The sequence below is a fragment of the Camelus dromedarius genome, chromosome 28, assembly GCF_036321535.1.
Source record: "Camelus dromedarius isolate mCamDro1 chromosome 28, mCamDro1.pat, whole genome shotgun sequence".
In the NCBI taxonomy this organism is placed as follows: Eukaryota; Metazoa; Chordata; class Mammalia; order Artiodactyla; family Camelidae; genus Camelus; species Camelus dromedarius.
The window spans coordinates 17894790-17919350 of NC_087463.1; the positions used below are offsets into that span (position 1 = coordinate 17894790).

At 39.3% G+C, this 24561-nt stretch overlaps 1 protein-coding gene across 1 annotated transcript in view; it reads left to right on the forward strand.

Moving 5' to 3' along the window:
• Nucleotides 1–24561, forward strand: part of PHLPP1 (PH domain and leucine rich repeat protein phosphatase 1) — a 186610-nt gene that overhangs the window by 147110 nt on the left and 14939 nt on the right. Inside the window, exons 10-13 of the mRNA XM_010979991.3 lie at nucleotides 1354–1509; nucleotides 11343–11543; nucleotides 14051–14213; nucleotides 20949–21079. Of these exons, the coding sequence (XP_010978293.3) occupies nucleotides 1354–1509; nucleotides 11343–11543; nucleotides 14051–14213; nucleotides 20949–21079 (651 nt within the window). The remainder of the gene's footprint in view (nucleotides 1–1353; nucleotides 1510–11342; nucleotides 11544–14050; nucleotides 14214–20948; nucleotides 21080–24561) is intronic.

Below are 24561 nucleotides of genomic sequence, written 5' to 3' on the forward strand. Positions count from 1 at the left end.
TCAGTTATCCATCTATTTAAGTGTAAAGCGTGTGAGTGTGTGTGTGTGTGTGCGCAGAAAAGGAGTAAATAACCCCATTTTACTCTCTGTGAATCCTAAATTGTGCCCCATGCCCAGCAGGAGAGTAAAATTGGTGAACCAAACCCTGAATTACTGGGTTGAAGGAAGCAGTACAGAGACTGCCCCTTGTGATGATTGTGACTGAATGACAATCCTGGGTGATCTGTCTTACCGCACTGATACCTAAACTTGCGAAGTTAGGCATGTCAGGTATCTTTAACGGTGGCCCATGGTGTCACAGTGTTGAGACAGGTTGCTAGCATCTTTGTGAGCAAAGAATCTAGTTTTGATACTTACAGTGAATAAAGTTACCACTGTAGTACAGAGTGACAGTAACAACTTTGGACATCAGTGAGTGAGGTCAGAGTGGTGGGAAACAGGAGGTGAGTGAGGAAGCCTCATTGTTTGACAGCCATGTAAATGAATTCTCATTCCAACATGATCTGGATGCAAATTATAACCTCACTCTCCCGCAGTCCCCAGTATCTGTGTTTAATGTAGGATTTGCTTTATTCTCTGCAAATGTTGAGGTCTCAAGTGATCATAAGGCAGATTTACATTAGATTAACAAATATTCATCATTTGTTGCAGTTTTGATAACCCATAGAAGAAACAGAGCTAAGCTTCCAAATAGCTCTTTTAAGGCTCAAAAGAAAATACTGCCTTAAGTACATTCTGTTCTCTTTATAAGAGGCTCTCTACTTTGGTACAGGATTAAACCAAAGAGAAAACAAAAATATACAGACTTAGGGAAGTAAGGAAAGGGAGAAATAATTATTGTGAAATGCAACTGAGGAAGAATGAATATTTTCTCAGTTGGCATTTGTAACAGTTTAATTGGATGGAAGACTCCTTATTTAGTGTAGGTAAAAATTGCTCAACTGGATTTATTCAGAATCCACTGTGGGTAAAACACCCTGCGTTCCAGGGCGATACAGACCATAAGCCCTGCCCTGAGGAGCCCACAGCCTTTCACAGTTTGCCTTGTGAGTCTAACAAGACCAGGCTGCTTTCTTCTATGAAACTCGTTCTTCTTCACTAAGTAGACCTTCTCATTAAATATTCCTTTTCATAGCTTTTCCCACCCTCTTTTTTTTTTTCTTAAGTATGGAAAGTATTGAAATATAAACAGCTCCGACTTTTAGCTTAAAATGAATTTGCAGTTTCTCTGAATGAATTTAGGTTTCTTGGCAAGATAATTTTAAGTCTTCTCCCACTCCTGTTTATTTTTAAATCTTCATCCCAAATGCACCCTAAGTAAGTTTCCTTCTGTCTTTGTACCTGTTTACACAGCTTATTTTGTAACAGTAGTCTCCGGAAACTGCTGGCAGGACACAACCAGCTGACAAGGCTTCCTGAAAGGCTGGAAAGAACGTCAGTGGAGGTGTTGGATGTGCAGCACAACCAGCTCCTGGAGCTGCCGCCCAACCTTCTGATGAAGGCCGACAGGTAAGGCCACTTGTTTGTTTTGGTTATTCATCGACTTGTAAAAGCTTCCAAGTTAGCCTTCTCATCTTACGTGACCTGCAACCATCTGCACGGACTTTGTGATCATCAGTCTGTCCCAGATTTATGAAGAAAATGCTATGGCTAAACACTTCTCCCACCGTCGTGTAGGGGTGTCCTATAGACTCTTCCTTAATTTCGATTCCTTAAGTGGGTGGAGTTGCTCATTAGCATGTGCTGTGAGGGTGTAGGTATAAGCCCAGGATGAGAAGCTTGCTACTCGGTCAAAACTTGCGCAGGCTGCTGCAGGCTTAGCTTGATTATCGTAAGATTCTCTGTTCTTGCTTTCACATATTTATGACTTTGGGTGAAGAGGTAGATTTTCCTCGAGTTTGCTTTTGCTTTTTTGTTTGTTTTGTTCTGTTTGTTTTGTTTTGTTTTGTTTTTTACCAGTTGCTCTTATCTTTACCACGGTTTTCCCTTTGCATTTAAGTAAACTATGTTCTTACTGAACAGAACAGAACTTTTTGAACAGAACTATGTTGTTTTTTAACAGGACTTTTCTAAATACCTTGTTCACTAAGTATTTAAAGAAATTGTTTTGATTTGAGGGGGAGGTTGGTTTAAACATTAAGTAAAATCTCTTTTCTGTGAAGAGTTACCGCGTGCAGAACTTTCTTTAAAGAAAACTTTACATAAAGTAACTGTGAGTGTTAAATTACTTTGGAGCATCTTGCTTGCTTCAGAGCCCTTGTGCATGATATTAAAATGCTTCATAGCCTACGGCCTGAATCACGTTGATGTCTGCACATGTTTGTTTTTAGTGAGTGACCATAGCTTTAGAGACAAGCTGAAGGACCTGACTTACACTGTCCCTCATGATAAAGACAGAAGTTTAATGCTGTGCTTCTCTAAGAGAAAGAAATCAGGATGGATCTTTTTGCCTTAAGAAATAAATCTGAGGTATATTTCAGCATGTGTGCTTTTTCATGGGTGAAGTAACATCTGGGAACTCTCTCTCCTACACTGACTTGGGTACGGGGCCACGTGTCCCCAGCTCCCAGTGCTTACTGGCACCATCATAGTCATCACACTCTGCATCATTTATAATTTCTCGCTTACTTACCTAGCCCCACTCATAGATTATAAACTCTGGGAGTCCAGTGACTGTGTCTTAGTTGTAGTGTTATCCTCAGCATCTGGCACCACGTCTGGAATAGAGCAAGATGTTTAATAAATCTTTGTTTAATGAAAGTTAGAAAATTTAAGGAATTATAAATACTACCTTTGATCTGGAATTTGCATTTTTTCTTCCTTTCCTTTTCCTTTTTGAAAAATATCTTTTTGTCAAGATGTAACTTACAGTCAAAAAAAGTGTGCAGATCCTAATAAGCATGCTGTTCAGTGTATACCCCATAACCATCACCCAGATCGAGATAGCATTTCCAGAACTCCTTTCCTTTTTCTTTTCTTATGTATTTCTCGTTTTTAAAAACACTTACTCTCTGTCCTTAATGTAAGTTACAGTGAATTCCTACAGGAATAATTATTGAGAAATAATGGAATTGTGAGAAAGTGGGATTGTCACGTTGTAATTGACTGGTGGTGCTATGTCATTCCCCTGACTAAAGGAATGATGTTTCAGGATCATTTAAAGAATTGTTCTTGCTTTTTGCATTCATATCCAAGGACAGTGCGCAACCTGTGGGTAGCTCTTCTTGCTGTTACAGATTCTGTAGGATTTGGGTGCAGTTTTATAATGTGAATCCACTTGTTTCCCTGGGGGGTCGACACAGAACCTGTGGAAACCAATAGGTTGATGGATTTAGGCTTTAGGAGTCTTTGAGTGAGGTTAAACCACTTCTGAATCCGGCCACGTCTGGTAAGGTCCTGGCTAGCAGAGTAGGTGAGTAGCACTGGAGCTCTCCAGTAGACAACAGTCATTCTTTACTCATTTCTGAGGTTTGATTTTAAAGGGATGCTTGTATGTGTTTTTCATTCTCCAGAGGCACTGAGCAGTCACTGAGTCTCCCTGGTGTCAGGCAGATCTGAAAACATGTCCCCGAGGACACTGGTAGCATGGAAGAGGAGACCATGTTAGCGTTCAGGCGTGTTCAGGCGAGGAGTTGCGTGGGGCAGCTATGATAAGATTGTCCCACAGGCGGTTCTGCTGACGCTCGGGGTCAAGAACTGCTGTGTGACTGTTGACTTTGTGACCCTGGCATGTTTTCCAGTGTTGTCTATTTTGTATAGTTCCTAAATGGAATCCATATGTTGGAAAGAGGATGAATTATGAACTGGAATATTTCTAGTCATGCAAGATGGAAACTTTAGGACCTGAATTGAGCCACTGAATGAGGGCATTGCTATTGTGCAGAGCAGAATAAGCTGAGCCTACAGTGTGAGCTAAAGGCATTTAGACAGAAGCCCCATAGTATCTAAATGAGGGCCTATTCAGAGCCAACTGCATTCTGGAAAATAGGGGCTGTTGTGGGGGAATTAGCCAGCCTCTGTAGGTTTTGGGAGGAGGGAAGGCCATGCTGAATGCATTTCTGGCACAGGAAGGTTCTGGAGTAAGGGGTTGGGAGAATTAGAAAGAGCAGGTATCCTGCTCTTATTTTAGGAGAGAAAAGCAAATGACCAAAAGAAGCTGAATGAAGTAAGAAACTTTTCCAAGAAGGCTTGTTCCAGTGCCTTTGTTTTCCAGGCAATGCAATAGCCACATCTCCAGCATAGTGTAGCAGCTGACCTTATTATTGTCATGACACTGAGGCAGAAAGATTAAGAGGTTTGATTTTCTCAGGCAGATAGGGTTATAAAGAGGGTGGGGTAAAGTCGATGAGATCTTTTTTGAACAACATTCTTATATTATTTCACTTATTGGAAGACAAGAAAACCAGTTTTTTTAATTGAAATATAATTGACTTACAATATTATAATAGTTTAAATTGCTCAACCTAGTGATTCGATATTTTTATAGATTACACACCTACAAAGTTATGATAAAAATATTGACTCTCTTCCTTATGCTATACCAGACTATTTATTGCTTCTTATAGGGTTAATACTTTTTCTACTTATCCCCTTTCTAAAACCTAGATAACTGAGGTTTTATCTACTTAAATTTAAAGACAATTTTAATTGAGGCATAATTTACATTCAGGAAAATGTAGAGATATTATGTTTCATTAGTTTAGGGGGAAGGAATAAACTGCTACTGACCATTGTGGGAGCAGGTCAACCAAGAAAACATGACGTTTGAAATATTAGAAGAGTCTTCGTGACGAGTTTCTTGCAGGTAGTCACAGCTGTGATTTGTTTTCGTTTACGTGGTTCAGGATGGCCAGTGTCTTTCTGACCTTCTAAGTTTAAGTCACTGTGCTGGGTGCTGCAGGGGACTGAAAAATGACTGACCCTCAGGATCACCCTCAGGGAGCTTACAGCCTAATGCTAGAGTTTAAAATAACTGCACAATAAGCTGTAATAAAAGGTGGGGCTGAGAGGGTCAAGGAGAAGGAAAATGATACGTGTGGTATTAATTTAGGCTCCGGGTGTGAAGAACAGCACTTTGTTGTATAACACGGAGCTGTGTGTTTGGCAAATAACTTCAGGCAGTAATGAAACTGCTTCAATTCTCTGTCCATTCAGTTTGCACCATAATACAAATCTTAAAAAAATATTTAGGTGCTCCTTTTTTCTTTCTTTCTTTTTTTTTTTTTTGTGGGGTGGTGATGGTGGTAATAAATTGTCACCAGTTCTAGGTTTGGTTATATAACTGAGGAAAGGGTCTGGATACAAGTCTTCATAAGTTAAAAATGGTTTCGTTTTTGCTGTAATTAGAACTTGTGCTTGGAAGCTTCACGGGAACTGTCAGAAAACATGTGTTACTGGGCACAGCGAACGGCTGAACTTAAACTCTCTTTCTTGGGACATTTCATTAGCTCTGAATCTTGCTGCTAAAACAGTGTCATGGTTTTGGTTGCACAGTATTGCCTGTGAGATATTACAGCTTTAGAATGGTGTACTTTAATCGGCTTTACCTTGTAACAGAAGATATCTGGTAACCAGAAAAGAGACAGGAATCTACTTTAAATTAGATGACTTTTCGTGATATCCTTATCTTCCTCTGAGAACTTTAGACCAATTTTAGGAAAATTCTTACACAGTTTCAGTTTGACTTTACTTTCCATATTCTTGGCGTTTTCTTCCTTTTGATTTGCTTTTCACTGGCAGCTCAAAAACTATAGACACGTGAAATACGTTGGACCGTATTTGCTGAGAAGTTGACTGTGATTTTGTATCTTATGATCAGGGCGGGGCTTGGTTCTGTGAGGTGCAATGGCACATATTCTAATCTGGGTATTATCAGTATAGATCTCTCATCTTACCCCTTTTTGCTTAGAGTTGCGGATTTTTTCGATGGAAATCCCCAAAAGAGTTTCAGATAATCAGTTTTCGTCAACAGATGGGCAAGAGTGGGAGTAGATATTCCCTGTGGGTCAGCAGAGTGGATGGATGAGACACTGCCGTCCTTCTGTTCCTTCTGAAGTCTTGGTGATGGCTGACTGCCTGTCCATCTCGCATAAGCACTCTTATAGCATGGTCAGAGAACTGCTCCTGATGAGGTCAGTCTAGCAAAGCCATGATGGACCCTTTAAAAGAGAGTTACAGGTTCCTGTTGTGGGTGGAGCCTAGGGTTTTTATCCTTGGTTGGAGCAGAACAAGGTGTGTTCAGGGGGTGGGAACAGGGAGAGTGTATGTGCAAATGAAGTACGTGGTAATTATTAAATATCCCCAGAGTATTAGTCACATCACAGACCATAAGTTTTAGTGACTCAGACAGAACATGTGTAAATATCAAGGGGACTAAAAGGGAATAGAAAAATTTGGGAGAGCGTGATTGATTGACCATGACAACTGGTGCCTTTTGGCAAAGACAAATATTTCTAGCACTCTGAAGACCTAAGTTGCCTACACTGTTTTTCATATGATGTGAAGAGAGCAATCTTGCAAAGTTCTGATGTTTTGAGAGTCATAGTGGAATAAAATAGTGTTTCTCAAAGTGTGTCTTCAGAATCCACTAGATAACTTATTAAACATGCAGGTTCCTGGCTTTTATCTCAGTTCTCTTTTGACTCAGCTTGGCCAATCATCAGAATTCTTAATTCTATAGATTTTTTTAAGCCTTTCCCTGATCTACTTAATAAGAATATCTGGGAGCTGAAGTTGATAATCATCTCCTCTCTGGAACAAGCTCACAACACTGGAAGGGCACGACATCATTTCTGTGTATTTTTGCCACAAGTGCATCACATTATTCTAATGATGATAAAACATCAAACAAATCTAAATTGAGAGACATTCTACAAAACAATTATCTAGTAGTCTTCCCCAAAGTATCAAGGTCATTTGAGACAAATAGGAATGATTAGAGGAGACAAATGAGGCACAATAAGGAAATACAATATGGGATCCTAAATTGGATCCTGGGCCAGACAGAGGACATCAGTGGGATAATTGCTGAAATTGGGATAAGGTCTCTAATTTTATGGTGTTGCATCAATGTTAATTAATTCTTAATTAATTAATTATATTAATTGTTACAATTATTTCTTTCCAAGTTTTTGTTCAATAATTCGTACATCTTATAGCTTTTGTTCCTTTGCTCTGTAGGCTTGTAAGATCAGTATTGCCCAAGTCAGGCAGATTTTCAGACCTTCCAAAATAACAGTGTGTTAGTTCTGTTAGACTGTATGCACTTTTTCTTCACTTTGCAATTCATTATCTAGCAATACTACCTAAAATTAGGTAATATTGCTAGATAATGAATAATTGTGGTCCTTTTTGCAAAGTGATTAGTGGTATATTAATTTAATGAGTTTCTACCAGCATTTAAAAAAAATGGGATAGAAAATACCCATGTAAGATAAGTAAGGTTAAGTATAGTTTCATGAAACTCTTTCATTTATATATATTGCATCTGTACTGGATAATCATTTAAAATGTATTTTGTACTCTTGGTTGCCATCAGTGAAAAGTTTGTAAGCCCCTACTTTGGGAGCTGTTGGTCTTGTGAAGACAGACGAAATTGTTATAAGTATTGTGTCGTACAGACAAATGGTAAGGATTTAGAATGTTTTGTTTGATACCCGTGGTGCATTTGGGGGCCAGAGATCAGGGGTTGTCTAAAAGTCGAAGAGTTTTGTTGGCCTTAGGGTCTTTACCTTTTGCATTTTTAACAGACTACAACTTCCAGTACTGAGCTGCAGAAAAAATATTTAAATGCAGAATGCCTGATATGCCTGCAAATAGGTAGATCTGTTGAGCTACCAAAGCCTGTGCTTTGTTTCAAGGACAGAAATTGGCTGTGAAATTCAAGGGAATTACTAAAGAACAAACAAAAACAAAACGAAACAAAACCAAACCTGGATGAGCCAGAGCAGACAGAATGTGCCAAGGAAGAACAGAGCAATTGCTCCTGGAGGAGGAAGTAGATTTGTCTCACTGCTGTTGTAGGCAACGTTCCAAATGCTTTAGGGCAGGAGTCATGTATGAGTGTCTTTTCTCTATGACTTTTGCACTTTCTGCTAAGAAAAGTTTTTGAATGCTCTATTTATTAGGTTATTTCAAGAATGGAATTTGAAATGCTGTGCACATGTGGTCTCCACACCACCCGGCAGGTGCCCTGCTTGACCTCCAGCGTTTTTGGAGAAGAGGGCCTATGGAGAATGTCCTCAGGAAAATGCTTTGTTATTACCTGTTTTCGAACATTTGAATTTTGGAGAATTATGTTAGGGAATAGTGCACTCTTAAGATTGATGCCATCTGGGTTTTCTGTCTGGCTCTGCCGCTAATTACTATTTAACAACAGCCAAGTAATTAGACTTTTCTCAGCTTTAGTTTCTGTCGTCTGTGAAATATGAGGGGAGCATCTCTAGGATGTTGGGAAAATCAAGTGAAATAGAAAACAGAAGAGAGCTGTGGTCTCTACAGAGCACCTTACACATGAAAAGAAAGCAGGGATACATTACTGCTTCTCTAATCATTATAGGAGGGTTGCGTAGGGAAGAGAGTTATATGGACAAAACTTCCATGGCACTTTAAACAAGTCTTTTATACAGTTTTTAGAAAAATCTATAATGGAAAAGCTTGAGGAAGATATCACATCATATTGAGTTGAGACCAAACTCAGTGCTTTAGGAACTTAGCTTTTGGGGGAAGTTCTGAAAGCAGAGGGGTTAGGGTTATACACTCTATTTATTGAGTAAAACTGTTATCCATACTGGAGGAAATATTGCTAAATTAAAGTAGTTGCTCTTTCTGGTGGAAGTACAACACCAAGACTGTAAAATCAACTTAATTTGTCTCCAGCTGAAACACTGTGAGGTTGTAGGCAAGTGTTTTATTTTTAAGAGGACAGGTACTGAATTTGATTTTCCCGTGACCATTATAACCAAAACTGTTTTTAGCCCAATTGCTTGCTCTTTGACCATTAATTAACGAGGTGATTCAGTCGGACTTTATTCAGTTCAGATTAAATCCTTTGGAACCAGCCCATATAGTCTCAATTTAGTTTCATTTCCTGGAGGGATAGGATGTGGGGTTCCCCCTTCCCCGCCTCACCCCCCAGTGTCCCATGAAGAGTTTGTAGCTACTTCAATACAGGCGAATTTCAACAAGATGAGAGAACAAGTCTTTTTAGAAATCACTTTCTTCCCTTCATTCACATGTTGGGAGGGTGTTTTTAAGTCCCATGTGCAGTTTTCTATCTGCGCATTCACTAGTCAATCTTTTTTCCTTTCAAAACAACCTTCCCTCTTTTTGGCCTAAAAACATGCAAATATTCATGAATTAATTTCTCTTTTCTTTTCACATGTTTGTAACTGCATATTTCCTAGAGAACTGTATTTTAATGAGATTGTCAGTTTCCCATTCAACCTCATTCCAAAATGTTTTAGAGCAGTACGTTTTAATCTTTTCTAATTCTACTCAGAAGAAATTCTTAGCAGGGTATTTAAGTCAGATGATACAAATGAGGCCGAAAGAAGTAGACTCATAAGAATACTTTAAAAAATTGTGGTGCTGAAACTTATTTCCTTCCTGGTTCAAAACCATTTCAGAAACTGCGTGAATGACCTTTATTTTCTTCTCTGTAGCACACACGACTGTAATTTCCCATGACTATTTATGGTCTGTACAGCCCTTTTCTAACTTCCTTTTTTTTTTTTAAATGTCAACGGAATACGTATTTCTTTAATGGAAAATGTTCTATTTTGAGGAAGCTGCTTTTCCTTAGATAAGTAGTGGAGTTGGTGTGTGTGTGTAAGTGTGTGGGGGTTGCAGGATTGGAGAGTATTAAATTAGTGGATTGAGAGCTTGGAATGACAAGCCTGGTGATGACTCCTAAATACAAAGCCTTCTTTTAATCCAAGGTTAAAAACAGCTGCACCTGGTGTTCCAGAGTCTTCCTTTTGAAGAATATATGATAAAATGGTTGCGAATTGAATGCTGAAAGGTTGAAACTGGTGATTTTGAAATGAGAGAAAGGCTGTTCATTAACAGGGTAGTTCCAGGTTGAGGGGTGGGGCCAATACAGCTTTGACCTTGGTCACCATAGCAGGTGAGTCCTGTGGGCCGAATCCTCTCCATGCTCAGGTCACTGCAGCTTCACAGTGGAGCACACACAGTGGAGACCCAGTGCGAAGCGGGAGGGTCGTCTGTCTGTCTGCCCATGAGCCACGCAGGGTACCTGCTCTGTCCTTCCCTTCGCTTTCCAATGATTTGGACCCTGGTCTCAGCAAGGATTCTTTTTCAGTTCTCCAGCTTTGTATTTTGCATTTCTCTGTGTTTCACACTAACTATGGAAAGACTACGTTGCTTTTGACAGTTTTAGTTATCACAGGTGTAAAATCATTCTTCATATTTTAGCCATTGTTCACTCTATCACTTGGATAACTGGTAGCATAGACATCTTGTTTTAATATAAATTGGACTGAAGTATAATATAAATGCAGAGAAGGGGCCAAATCATAAGTGTAGCACTTGATAAATTTTTCCCAGAGTGAATACACTCATGTGACCAGCACACATGTCAAGAACCAGAACGTTATTGTATTAGAAAAATTAGAAGCTGTCTCCTAGACACTGCTTCCCTTCCCTGACTTCTAATACCATAGATTAGTTTTGCCTGATGTTTGAACTGTACAATTACAGAATTATGCAGTGTATCCTCTGGGATATGCCTTCTTTGACTCAATATTAACTCTGTGAGATTCATTCAGTTGATACGTGTACTTGTGGTTCATGTTCGCTGCTACATAGTATTATATTAGTTTACTACAGAGCAACTATCTCCTGCAGTTGTGAATATACCTCAGTGAAATGTAGTTTGGCCATCATACTGAAAAAGACTTAGGTACTAAGTGATTTAGTTGTATTGTGATCTAATATCTAGTTATTTTATTATCATAAGAGCTCTTTTATTTAAAAATAGGCGGTTGTTTTTCATAAGATAGAATATTAACTTTACCTTATCATTCTCCCTTCCACTCCCCACCAGCTATAAAATTAATCTCTTCCTCTCACCTTTGTACTGCCATAAAAATTGATTTCTGTCTCTTTGTAGTTAACACACATAGATGGCTATTGTGTTCATTGTAGATAGTGGAGTCACATATCCATCTGCCTGCCAAAACCAGGACCTGTCTTCAAATTCATGTTTCTAAACCGTTTCCAGTATGCCTGGTATCAATCAGAAAACTTCTAGGTGTGTTGAGGATTCTGGACTAGAGCTCTCTGGCTTATCAGCGGGATTTTGTTGCATTTTGTCATTATAGCCTGAGATTCCTGAATGCATCTGCAAACAAACTGGAAACCCTTCCTCCTGCCACACTTTCTGAAGAGACAAACAGCATCTTACAGGAATTGTATTTGACAAATAACAACCTCACAGATAAGTGCGTGCCGTTGTTAACAGGACACCCCCATCTGAAGATTCTTCACATGGCCTATAACCGACTTCAGAGTTTTCCAGCAAGGTAAAAGATCACAAAGTGACATTCTTCACTGCATTTCTGAAAATGGATTCATAGACGGAAAGGAAAAGCTAAAATACTTATTTTTCAGATACTGTAATGCTTGTTCCTCCTGCTTCTTGTTCACCGTTATCTTTTATATAAGCCATTATCAGCATTCCCCAGAAATGTGTTAGTTTTTCTAATATGAATATACCCAGAGACCCAAACACTAGAATATTCTTAGGATTTGAAAATAAGGTATGTAATTTAGTGGGTATATATTTTCTTTTGCTTCTTTTTACCCAGTCAAATTAAAATTTTTTTAATTAAACTAATGTGGTATGTGGGAAATAGAACATAAACTGGAACCTGAAGGTGTTAGTTTTAGTCTTTATGCTTATGATGTAAACTGCAGTGGCGACCTATGCGATCATAGAAACTGTGTAACATTACACGTAATTTAACTTATGGCTCTCAGGAGATTCCACTTTTAATTCTATTTTAATTTTTCATTCCTAATTTTGGGGGGCAGTGACATTGTGTCTTGCTTTGAGTGAATCTATACACTGAGCCTGTGATAAACGATTTACTCGGCTTCCGTGTCATTGGCACGTATTCATCTAACAAGTTAGGTCTTGGAACTCACACATCAAAGATGCAAACGCTAACCCCTCTGCTTCCAATCTGCTTCCAACTGCAACTTAGCGTCGGGCCAAAGCGAAATATTCCCTCTGCTGCCATGAAGGGTACCACTCTGTTGAAACCCTTCTCCAGGAGGGAAGCCCAAATATGCATTGACTTCAAGTATTACTCTGTATTTTTGTATACATTTGTTTCTTTATTTTCCCCCCTCACTTGATGTTAATGATTAAACTTTTCTTTCTTTTTTCTTTTTATGTACTTTTCTTTTACTGCGAAATGAGATAATATTTTTGGAAGAAAACATGGTAGTCACATAACAATAATATCTCTGAAAGGGCTCACTGTTCTAATTGGGATGGTGAATCACTAAGGCCAGCAGAAGAAATGATCATCATCTCTAATTCTGAGGGTACCCCCTCCCCCAGTGACCCATACCTGTAGTAATCACCCAAAAGACAGAGAATTTTTTTTTTTTGACCACCTTCTGTGTTGAGGGATGAAAACTTCTTTAACATTTTCTTTCTTGGACCTGATTTCTATACTTCCAATTCTTTTTCATGCTCATTACCCATTAATTTCTCCATATTTCTTTTCAAAATATGATGACAACATATTCAAATAATAATCTTACATATTCAGGCTATCGTAGATGGATTAGCATACAGCGTTGTGTAGCATATCCTAATACCATGCTGATTTCACAAGATAAAAAACAGTTCTTGTGTCTTTGGCATGTATTTATTTTCAAGATAAGCAAATAAGGTAACTTTTATATTTGAGAGATGACAGAAAGAAAGGTAGTAAAGGTTTTCTCGCTAAATTTTTTAGAAGGTTTATTGTGACAAATGAAACCCCAGCAAGCAGAGAAGATACCAATAACTGTAAACTAGAGGATTCAGAGTGTAAGTCTGAGTTACACTCACTGGAAATCCTGTGCTTGTTAGACTCCAGTGGTGGTGAAAGGGCCAGAGGAGTGGTAGATGCATTATAGAAATATAGAAATGGAGGCTTTTTCCCCTCCAGATTTATGGGCAATATAAGAAACCCTAACTCTGGAATTTTTCCTTAGTTGGTTACTGTAGTTATTGGTTAATGTTACTAATATTGGTTATAGTTCATAGGTTAGTATTGAACTATAAAAGACATTCTTTAACGAAAGTGTTAAATTATATTAGGACATGTTATTATGGGAAGGTCAGAAAGATTCCTTCTTTGTAGAAATTTAGCAGGAGTTGAGAGAAACTTCTTTTGGGTCTAGGTTGAGTTTGGGCACCGCCAGTGGGTGGAGAGGTGAGCCAGGTCACCTCCAGCATGCTGATGCTCACCGCTACCGTGTTCCCACAAATGGGGTCAGAGGAATCTGGGGAGGGGGCTTTTAGAAGAAAGTACATCTTCATGCAAACTCTACCCTTTTTCACTCTGTATCCCCTTGAGGTCTCAGTGCCAGTACAAAGGAACCATACTCCCACATTAAGCTCTTTTAAAAGCACATATATTGGATTAACACTATTGACCTAATTGAGTGGGATTTCTCTTTGGAGTTCAGAGTAAGCTACATAGCAAAGTGACTGTTGTCAGGATAACTTAATTCACACACAGAGTTTTAATAGGAAAAGGAATCTATTTTTCTTCTTGCTGCCAATTTGAAGAGTTAAAGTTAATAGTTTTTGTTTTGTAGTAGGAAAGGTGTTAAAATACTTTAGTACTCAAAAACAATAGTGGAAAAAAGGTCTGGTTTGTTAAAAATGACTATTACAAGTGAATCTTTAAAGAATCTTTAGAATCATAGTAAATTACCCTTTAATTCTCATTATATTTTTCCCTAAATTTCCTTATAAGTATTCTGTAACCTGCCCCTCCCCCTTTGATTTTCTCTTTTATTTTAGTAAAATGGCAAAGCTGGAGGAACTTGAAGAAGTTGACATCAGTGGGAATAAACTGAAATCCATCCCCACAACCATCATTAATTGCAGGCGCATGCACACTGTGATTGCTCACTCCAACTGCATCGAAGTCTTCCCTGAAGTGATGCAGCTCCCAGAAATCAAGGTACGTGGTTTGATTCCATAAACTCCAGCCTTCAGGTCGGCAGAGATTTGTTTTCTCTAACTCCTCAGTTCAGGATGTTTGTACCCTTGTGGGATTTCCTCAGAATGAAGACTTTACCAGTCGCCCTTGCTCCGTCCTTCCTAACCACTGGGCTACACTGCTGAGTCAGCAGAGGAGAAAAACCAGTAAGCAGCAAACAGTGCGCTGGGAGTGGGGAAAACTGTATTCTGGGCGCTGTCCCTAACTAGCTGTGGGAACTTGAGGCTAACCTCATAGCCACTGACCCCTTTCCCATCTGTCTAACAGCACTTGTCCTACTTACTTCCAGGGTGGTCATGAGGCTCAAGGACTGAGTCAGGTTCGACAGCAGTTTGAGATAGCTAACAGTATCACTGCACACCCCTACTCCCACTCCCCTAATTAAATGACATCCACCCCACAGCACCCACTTCGCAGTAATTCCCTGCGTAGATGTGGTGTCGTTACTGTTACCATCACCAAACATTCGCTTGAATTTAATGACGCTGGCAGGACAGACATTATTCCCATTTGATGGGTGAGGAAACAGATGCTGCAGAAAGGGAGTGGTTTGTGTAAATGAAGGCAGCAAACTGGCGGCAGAGACATTCTACAGCTCCTGGCTCCCAACTCAGGGCAGTCTTGTGGGACGAAACCAGTTCACTAGAATGAAAGTCATCTAACAACGTTTTTTAAGTTTACTTGTTTTTGGAGCAAAAAGAAAGAAGTTCTTGATCTATAATGTAGTTTTTCATTGCATCTTAGCGTTTCCGTTTATCAGTTTTGTGCTTAATAAAAAATAACTCTGGTTATAGACTTGGTTATAGACTATGGAGCGTATTCTAATCTCCTAAAAAGGAACAAAAGTCATCCTATTTGAAGGTACTTTAAACAGCGTGAGTAATTTTCACCACAGCCATTTTTTTAACATCCACGGTTGAGGAGTGTACAAGCCATTTTATAAGTGTGTGCATGTGTGTGTGCACTTTAAGGCCATGAAATATTTTACCTTGAGTGCACTGTCATCTCATACATGACTGTGGCATTTTAGAACGCTTATGATAAACTAGCAAAAATATTTTACTTTTACTTTGTAATACATTTTACAGCGGTTAAGAGGTGGGGCTCTGAAGGGAGACAGATCTAGTGTTGGCAGATTCAGTGAGATCTGTTAAACTGATCATCAGGCATCAATTTCTATACCTGGGCATGAAGGTCATATAAGTTGTTAGTAGGGAAAAAGTGTATTTTTCAGTTTTCTGATGAACTAAGTGGACCCAGAATCATAGTGCTTATGTCCCTTAGTATTAATGTCTTCAGCTTTGTTTAGCACTTTCAAATTAACTTTCCAAGCCCCACCTCCAGTCTTACGTTCCTGGAGCAGGTTGTGTTCTGTTTTGATTCTAAAGTAGACCTCCCTCTGGATACAGATAGGCTCTCAATCAGCTAGAGAGGAAGACTTGATCCCAGAGTCACCACATAAGCCAGGCTTGGCTTGGCTGGTCCCAGGCTGAAGCCCACACTGAGGCCGCTGGTGAACCTGAGAAGCAGAGGTGGCCATGGATGTGGCGCTCGCTTTCTCTTGCTCAGGAGCCCTTCACCTAACCACGTAGCAGCCACGTTGATAATGCAGGAGTTTGCAGTGAAACACAATCTTGCAGTTGAGTAGCTTCAATTAGTGGGGTTTTTCCTAACCTTTTTTGAAGTGTTTAAAAGCAGATGAAATAAATGTGTGATACATGGTGATGAAATTTGAGATTTAAGCACCGTGTATCAGCAACTTTTGTCAAATTTTCCGTGTTCCTGTGGTGTCCTGATTCTAATTACTGGGTGAACAGCATCTTTTAAAATGTTTTAAATTCTCTTCAGAAGATCATTTTCATGTTTGCGCTGTACAGTAATAAACTACTTGATCACTACCTTGAGTGACCTCATCTCTAGATCTGTGTTATGTTCATGGGAAATGGAGTATGAAGTATTTTTAATATGCTGCACTCTTGAGAACAATGGCTACAGGAAGTTGAATATCCCTTGGAATCAAGCCATGTTTGTTGTTGTTTCTAAAGTGAGTGATGAACGAGAGAGAGAGAACCAGCTTAGTCATAAAACACAAAGAACATGGGGAAATGGCTGGGTCAGAATGGATGAAAGAAAAAGGATTAATTCTTTGGAAAGTATGATAATGGAAATAAAGACAGATCAGGAACCAACTAGAAGTCAGTTGAGTGGAGCGGTTGACCTGCTCGACTTAAAAGAGCATCTAGGAACTGCAATATCCAAAAACCAGGAACTTGGGGCACTTGTCATTAAGGCCCTGGGATCTGGGTGAGTAATAGTTATTTAGAAATTTTTCTAACAGTTGGGGATTCTGAGATATCTGGGACAGAGCTAAGGAAAAAGGAATGAAGCAGTGTCTACCAGGAAGTGGCCATTTAAGCCACTTGTCTCCCTGTCTCACCAGAAGCAGACCAGCAGGGAGCCAGAACTGCAGTCTCTCTCTTTCATAGTTGATGTTATAAATTAACTCAGACTAATTTGTTTGGTTTTTTAACTCTAGTTTAAAAAATTATTTCAGCAGATCTTTTTAACTTCAGAGCTGTGCCCTTTCTAACAACATACTGCATGCATCTTATGAGGTGGGTTATGTATACATACGGATAAACAGTGGTCCTCTGCGAGCTCAGGCATATTAAAAGAATCCCCCTAGAGGATACTCCTGGAGAATGGAGCACTTGTGACCATGAGCCCTCAAAGAAGTTGACTATGAAGTGGTCACCCATTGTGTTCTTCAAACTCTTCCATCCCTAAGGGTAAAGAGAAATGAGTTTATACTCTCAAAAATCTGGGATACAGCCTGGAATTGCCTGTAAATTTCTCTGAGGTCTCCTTTTTTATCTGAAATTACATGCTAATTTTGTGTTCTACTTTTTACCATTTCTTTTAGTTTTAATGTAAAAATAAAGGCTCTTCTTTCCATAATCTTTGAGTAACCCTGAAGCCCCCAGAAGCATGGGCCTGGTGTCCTGTAACTTTGTGATAGATCACTGAGTCCCCCCAAGGGCACACACACAACCAGTACTAAGAAGCAATAATATAAACGAGTTGCTTGGTTTATGTAGGATAGATTTTCTTAAGTTAAATTTTGCAAATAATTTAGTTTTGGTGTTTAAGGGAATTCACTGTTTGGAGGAATGGTACACTGTTTGGTGTATTAAAGATTTTTTTAAACAAATTTTTTTATCTTGATTGTCATTTTAATCAAATTATTGCCAATAAGTTTTCCTAAATCTAAAACCCAGTTGAGAAAAATCACAGACAGTGTATGTAAATTTAAAAGGAAGGGTTTATACAAATTAAAGTTCTTCTTTTGCAACTCCCTGAGAGGTGGGGAGGTTTAGACAATATACATTTATGAGTCATTATAGACAAATACACTATTACATAGAAAAACAGAACTTCCACCTTGGCTTTGGGGTCTATGTTTGAAGTAAAAGGTTCAGACTGGCTCACTTAGTTAATAATTTTACTTAGATGTGTGGACATCCTACAATAATGATGACTTAGCCTTTTACAGCATCAAGAATATATAGCAGTTTAACTGTTAAAAAGAGAATTTGACTAAGAGTTATATAATGAGAAATAATACACGTATGCGTACATGTATTTTACTATTAAGCTAAAATGTCCGGTTTCCCATGTGACAATGAGAGAGGGAAGTAGTACCACTTCGACATGAGGCACCGTCTGTAGTTCACCATTTGGCCCCTACCTGCCTCTCCAGGCCCGTCTTCCGCTCTCAGGCCCGGCCATCTCCAGCAACACCGCCCACTCGTGGTTCGTGTCCTGGTGCACTGTGCGTTGCTCTGGCTCCTGCGTGGCACACGTGCTGTTAGCTCTTGCCAGATGCCCTCCTGTCCTCATTTGCCTCATTAACTTTGATTCTTCATAAAAATGCCCCTGGGAAGCCCTGTCTGAGGCCTCAGCAGCTACCCCTCCACTCTCACACCATGCACACCAGTACATATGGTCGATCGTAGGTCGGAGTGTTGCCTTCCCTTTGGCCTTGGACTTCTGCAGGGTGGGGACTGCGTCTGCCATCCCTGTAGACCCTTGATGTCTCACTTATTGTCTGCCACGTTGTAGATGCTAAATAAATGTTCTTGTGATTGACTACTTGGATTTATTTGCTTCTTACGAATGCAGAATGGAAGTTAGTGAGCTTATTCAGTGGGGGAACATCATCCATCAGCAGCTTTTACTTTGCGAGGGCAAGGGAATGCGAAAGGTGATTGAGAGCCCCTTTTTTGTAACTGTCAGAACTGTTGGGCAGCACAGATGAGGTGGTGGACCAGCTGTGGTCTGGAGATGGAAGAAGCAAGGGGTTGCAGAACCTCTCAACACTAGCTCTGTGAGGTTACTGTTTCAGGGCAGCACAAGCAGTTATTTGGCAGGAAATGTGTAAAGACTGCTATGAAGATTGATATGCCTATTTCTTTAGTAGTGTTTTGTGAGGAATCATCCTAGTAAAGATATTGGGGCTTTCGTGATAATTACACTTAAACTGTACATCAGAGTGTATTCCCTTTTCCTTAAGGTACAACGATTATTTTTCTACACTGTTATCTAACTGTATTAGTGATTATTTTCCTCTAAATCATGAGTTCCTTGTCAACTATGAGTTACCTCACTTTTTTGAGGATTGTATAATTCTGTTTTGAGTATCCTTACTGGAATTTTGTATTATAGCAAAGTAACTTTTGTTCGCTGTGTCCTAGAATGAGCCTGAAAGAGGGAAAGATAATATTTTAGACAGTCAGCATTCTATTTAACAATGTAATTCCAAAGTAATTTTAGTGTATTAAATATAAATATGTACGTTAAACAACATAGAATATGTTGGTACTATTTTTTCTCAGGTCTCACCCCCGAATTTTGTTTCTTTATGTTCAGCCAACAATTGTTTGGTGAGGACTATTAAAAGCATAGGACATAGTACTTGTAGGTAAAGTGCTTACTATCTGGGTTAACACCAGTAGGTTGGCACCAGGCACCAAGGTCCTGTAATTTTTAGGAACAAACCTCCTTCAATGTGCAGAACTATGTAAGGGTGTTTCTCTGCTTATCTGTCACTAAAGAAAAGTTGCCTTCTCATGCAGCAACAATCACATTTAAAAATGTATCAGAATTGCATTGCAATGCTACTTACTCTAGACTGAATTTAACTTAAACATGTGTGTCTCCATTCCCAGCCTAACAGATTTAATTACTGAAGGACCTTCTTATAAGATGCACTCATTGATTTATTCAACAAATAATTGTCTACCAAGTGCCAGGCAGTCATTTATTTGTTCCTGCTTTCAATGGAAGCTGCTGTTCTTTGCAGCACACTGCACTTGGGACATAGGACAAGGCGCAGTGCCTGCTCTCTCGGAGGTCATAATCCAGTGGAAGAAACCAATGAGCAGATACTTATAACAAGTTCAAACGGGGGCTTTGGTGGAATTGGCGTTGCATTTTAAAAGAGTAAGACAGATTACCATACGAAAGGCCAGGATAGCTTGAAGAGTTCCATTCACAGAGAGAAGCATGTGCCCAGACAGTTGAGAACATGACATGTGCAAGAGTTAACTTTGACACAGCCGAATCCAGAATGTGGGGAAGCAGGTGGTGAAAGGTGGGTGCTGAGGACTTTGGTGGCAGATTGAAAGGCAGTAGGGAGCAATGGAAAGACGGAAGCTGGAGTGTGATTGGATGGAATGCGTCACATCAGAGAATCACTCTGACAGCACAGTGGGAAGTGGATCCGAGGGAAGCGAGACTGAAAGCAAGGTTAAGATGCTGTCGCAGTCCTCCAGGGGAAACATGATATAGGTCAGAACAGGACTGTGGGTTACGCATTCTCTTACCAGAAAAATTGCCAGTTGCTCCCTCCTGTGCATGTGGTCCCTCTGCCCTGGTCCCTGCTCCCTTAATGGAAATGCAGCATCTCATTTTAGGACTCACCTCACTTAAGCCTTACGTTTTGTGAGAAAGGAGTGTTACTCCTAGTCACAGATGACACATAATTTTTGTTCTAATCAGTATGCTGACCCTTTTTGTGGAAGTCTTCCAAGTGAGATGAGGCAGGAGCTGTTGGAGAGTCCAGGTATTGGATGCCTGGAAGGCAGGGTCCATATTTGAATCGGGCCATTTACCTTTGCATGTAGTAGGCAAGCCCACCTGCTAGTCTTTTGCCAATTTCTTATTTTGCTTCTTTTGAATTATCTTCTCATTTCTAATACTTGTTCCCTGCCTTGTCCTCATTTTACATTTTTTTTGTTTGTTTTAAGGAAATCCTTCAAAGTTCCATTTTGATGTAAATACAACCCTCATGGCCACAACAGGTGCAGAGATACTGTGAGCAATATGAGAGACTATCTTCAGGATTTTTCAGTTAATGTTTAATTTTTAAATACAGAGATCAACTCAATAGGCTAAAGCTGCGGCGAACAAGGAACATAGATTTTCCATGTCATTCAAAGAAAGTAAAAATTTTAACTTCATTTAGCAAAGCCTGTTTTAAACGTTTATGGCAGAGTAGCTGACAAACTTAGCCTCTGCGTTTGGCCAGCGTAGTATAGTGAGTGGTCAGACTGATTCTCCTGCAGCGAGCAGGGGCACAGAGCCACCTAGCAGCCTCTCCAGCCCCTGTCTTCTTGTGTCCCCTTGTCCTTCCAGTGCGTGGACCTGAGCTGCAACGAGCTGAGTGAAGTCACTTTACCAGAAAACCTGCCTCCAAAACTCCAAGAACTAGACCTGACGGGGAACCCCCGACTTGCCCTCGATCACAAAACCCTGGAGCTGCTCAAGTAAGTACTTTGTGAAGCGCTGCAGCCCCGTCACTCATCACTGAAAGTGGCCTTTACCACTTAGTAAAAAACACTAACTGGAATATGAAGTGTTTCGTGAGTCTGTACTTCACCAAAATGGATGGACAGCCAAGAAAAATGTCAAAAGAGTTGGATACTCATGTATCCTTTCAGAGAGTTTTTGAGAAAGAATCCAGACAAAAGAGATGAGAATAATACAAAGAGGAAAACAGGATTTAGAGACATAGGAGAGAACAGTGAACAACCAGGACATACACTTACATGTCAGTTACTGATAACCCGGTGTGATGCTTAAGGCAGATGTTACACAAGGACTTTGAAAGAGATCCCTAATGTGGGGGAAGCTAATAATTGGAGCCAAAATTCAGATTATTTAAACAAAACTGGGAATGTGCGAGAGTTAGATCCTGCAAAGTTCTCTTCCTGTTTTGGGAAACTGATACTGTCTCATGACTGATGTTGATGGAGACTAACAAGTTAGAGTTCATTATGTAAAATGTTACATAAAATGTTAAAGGAACCCTGAGTAGGAAGGATGTCTTTATAAGAATGTTCATCACAGAATTCTAAATGTCTATCAATAGAATTCAGTTATGCTCCACAGTTGAATATTATACAGCCATTAAAAACAATGATGGAGAATTATATTGCTAACTTGAAAGATCTCTGCATATGACATTAGGTGAAAAGAAAATTTACAAGGAAATTTGTATAGTATAATACCACGTTTTCCAAAATAAATTTGTGTGCATATGGTATGTGTGCATGTGTGTGTGTACATGTGCACACTTAGAAAATGCCTGAAAGGATATAAAACAAAATGTTAAAATAGTGCTATTCTCTGGATAGTAGGATTACGAGTGATCTTTGTTTTCTTCTTGAAACTTTTCTGAATTTTCCAAATTTTTGCAGTGTGTCTTAAAGTAACAGTCTTAGACGTTGACACACATTAGACATTGTGGTGCCATCTGTGCTTAAACCCTGTTGTGATTTCTGTTACTGACAGTCATCTTTCATTATCTTAGGGAAAAAACTGAAAAGGAATGGAATTTTAAAAAGAATGGTATTAATAATGGTCTGTTAATACTCTCGAAAACTTCCGCGCAAACTAAAATTTGCAAATCACTAAGGTGGTTCCTGGATGGAGTTGGCCTACTCTTAGTGCCTGTTTGTTGCCATTTTAAGTACTTAATAAGACTGACTTCGATAGATGATGGAAGAATCCTGGCTAAGTACAGTGTTCTAAGGAAGCCACAGGGGCCCGAGGCTCTCTCCACTGCTTTTCAGTATGTGAAGCCTTAGTCCAGATCCCTCAGTGTGTCCAGACCTCAGTTTTCTCTTCGGTTAAGGAGGATGGTGTACACACTACTCAAATAGAGAATGAGCAAAGGACATTAATATTTAACAAATGAAGTACAGATAGTTACATGAAAAGATCATGTTCAGCCTGATTAGTGCATCAAGGAAATAGTAGATGAAATATTTAAATGGTAACTTTTTTCCCCCTCAAATTGGTGCTGCTGGAGGATTATAAATTGATACAACTTTTCTTAAAAACTATTGGCCAACAATGTAAGTCAACTATGCGTCAATGCAAAAATAAAATGTTTTTAAGAAGACCTGTGTATCAAGCTTTTAAAAATATTCACATGCTTAGACCAAGGTTTTATGTGGCAAAAAAAATGTATTCTACAAATTAATCAGAAATATGCTAATATTTATTTTATGTACGGAGATAGTCATCAAGATATTTCTAATTATATTTAGGATGAATATAAAATGACCTGGGGAAATGTTCATGATGTAATTAGAAAAAAGGTGCAAAACCATGTATATAATAGAATGGCCCCACTATTATATAGACATGAGACATTATCTGTTAAATATCTGCCAAAGGGTACGTGTTCCTGGAGTAACTGGAGCTAGTGCAGTGAAGCAGCTGTGTGCTCTGTTTAATATCTAGCAGGTTGTGGCTTCTTAATAACCCTGGGGAGTTTCCATATCTAATGTACTATTTATGCTCAGAGGGTTGGCCTGTTTGTTCTGCATGAGCCAGGGTCAGTCCACATGGTGACTCTCCTGTGTGGCTGAGCTCCGGCTCCCAGATTCTCTCAGACTCATTTCAAGATGAGAGTCAACATTCAGATCACTTCAGACAGCTGCTCAGTCACCCTGTATTCAACTAGGCAGAGAATGAGAAACTGCTGCTTCACTAGAAAGGATTATGGGGGAGTTTAAGGATTGTTTTTTTCTTTAATAATAAGGCTAGGAAGTGGAATTATTTCTTTGAAGGCACTATGTTCTGTAAAAAATAGAAATGCCTCCAGAAATGAGCCTTCCATTTTTCTCTAGAATTCAGAAAGTTAGCAAAAATGTAGTGAGAGCCATAAGATATGCTGTAAGAAGCCCATTGCATTGCTTACCATTGCACGTGGATAAAATTTGGTACCAGGTCGTATGGGAAGCAGATAACAGCAGCGTATCTTTTTTAATGCCCCTTTTATTCGTAGGTTTGAAAAGAGGATATATGTAGCCCTGATGCAAAATGAGGTATTTGATTTCGGGATTTCCTACTGGCACCATCTATGATTTTTATTTTTTTTTGGCTTTTTAGGATAAAGGGGAAAATGAATGTTCGCTGGTAATTGAGAGTAGACACTTTTCTTAAGCAAAATATATTTAAATTTCAAAGAAATTGCCATCAGCTATTTCTGGAATCAAAGTGAATACTATTGGACATTGATTTACTTCTGAATTGAGTGGTTCTTAGGAAGGGTCTTGAGTATTTATTATATTTTGGAGTTAATGAACAAATAACAGATTCTAGGGGTCATGAAAGAAGTGTTTAGGTGTTGTTTAAGTTAAGAGATTGTACATATGTTGTTTCTCTTCTTTAAGTAATAAGGGGGAAAAACTAGTGGCAGTTTACAAGTAAGCAGGGTTTATCTCACCATGTGGTAGGCAGCCTCTTAAAACTCTGCTTCACATCTGTATGACTTCCTGTGTGCGGGCTCTGGGTGCTTTCTAGCAGGCTGGTTTTTCATGAACGCCATTTGAGAGTTCACACTTTTGAGTATTTCTACCCTGGGTCCTGTTGGACCAAATATGGCCTATGAGAGCTTAGGTGAGAGAATTTGCCTCTTGGTTTCTATATATGTAGGTAGTGTGTAATTTATTGATTGCCCCTCATTTGCTTCATAATTTTATGATGTTGGTCTCAGCATGTTTGGCTGTGCAAGTGAGGGAAGAATTGGAAGCTTCAGAATATGGCAAGTCCCCAGTCATATTTGTGGAGTATTTGAAGGGGTGATGTGGGCAGAAATTGGATTTGAGAATGAACTTCTCACATCATCCAAACACAGTACAGTTGTGGCTTAGGTTTTGTTCTTTTCAAATCTAGGTTTTATGTTGTCAAAATATGTGTAACTTAACAATTAAACTTTCTCTTCTCGTGGCAAGAT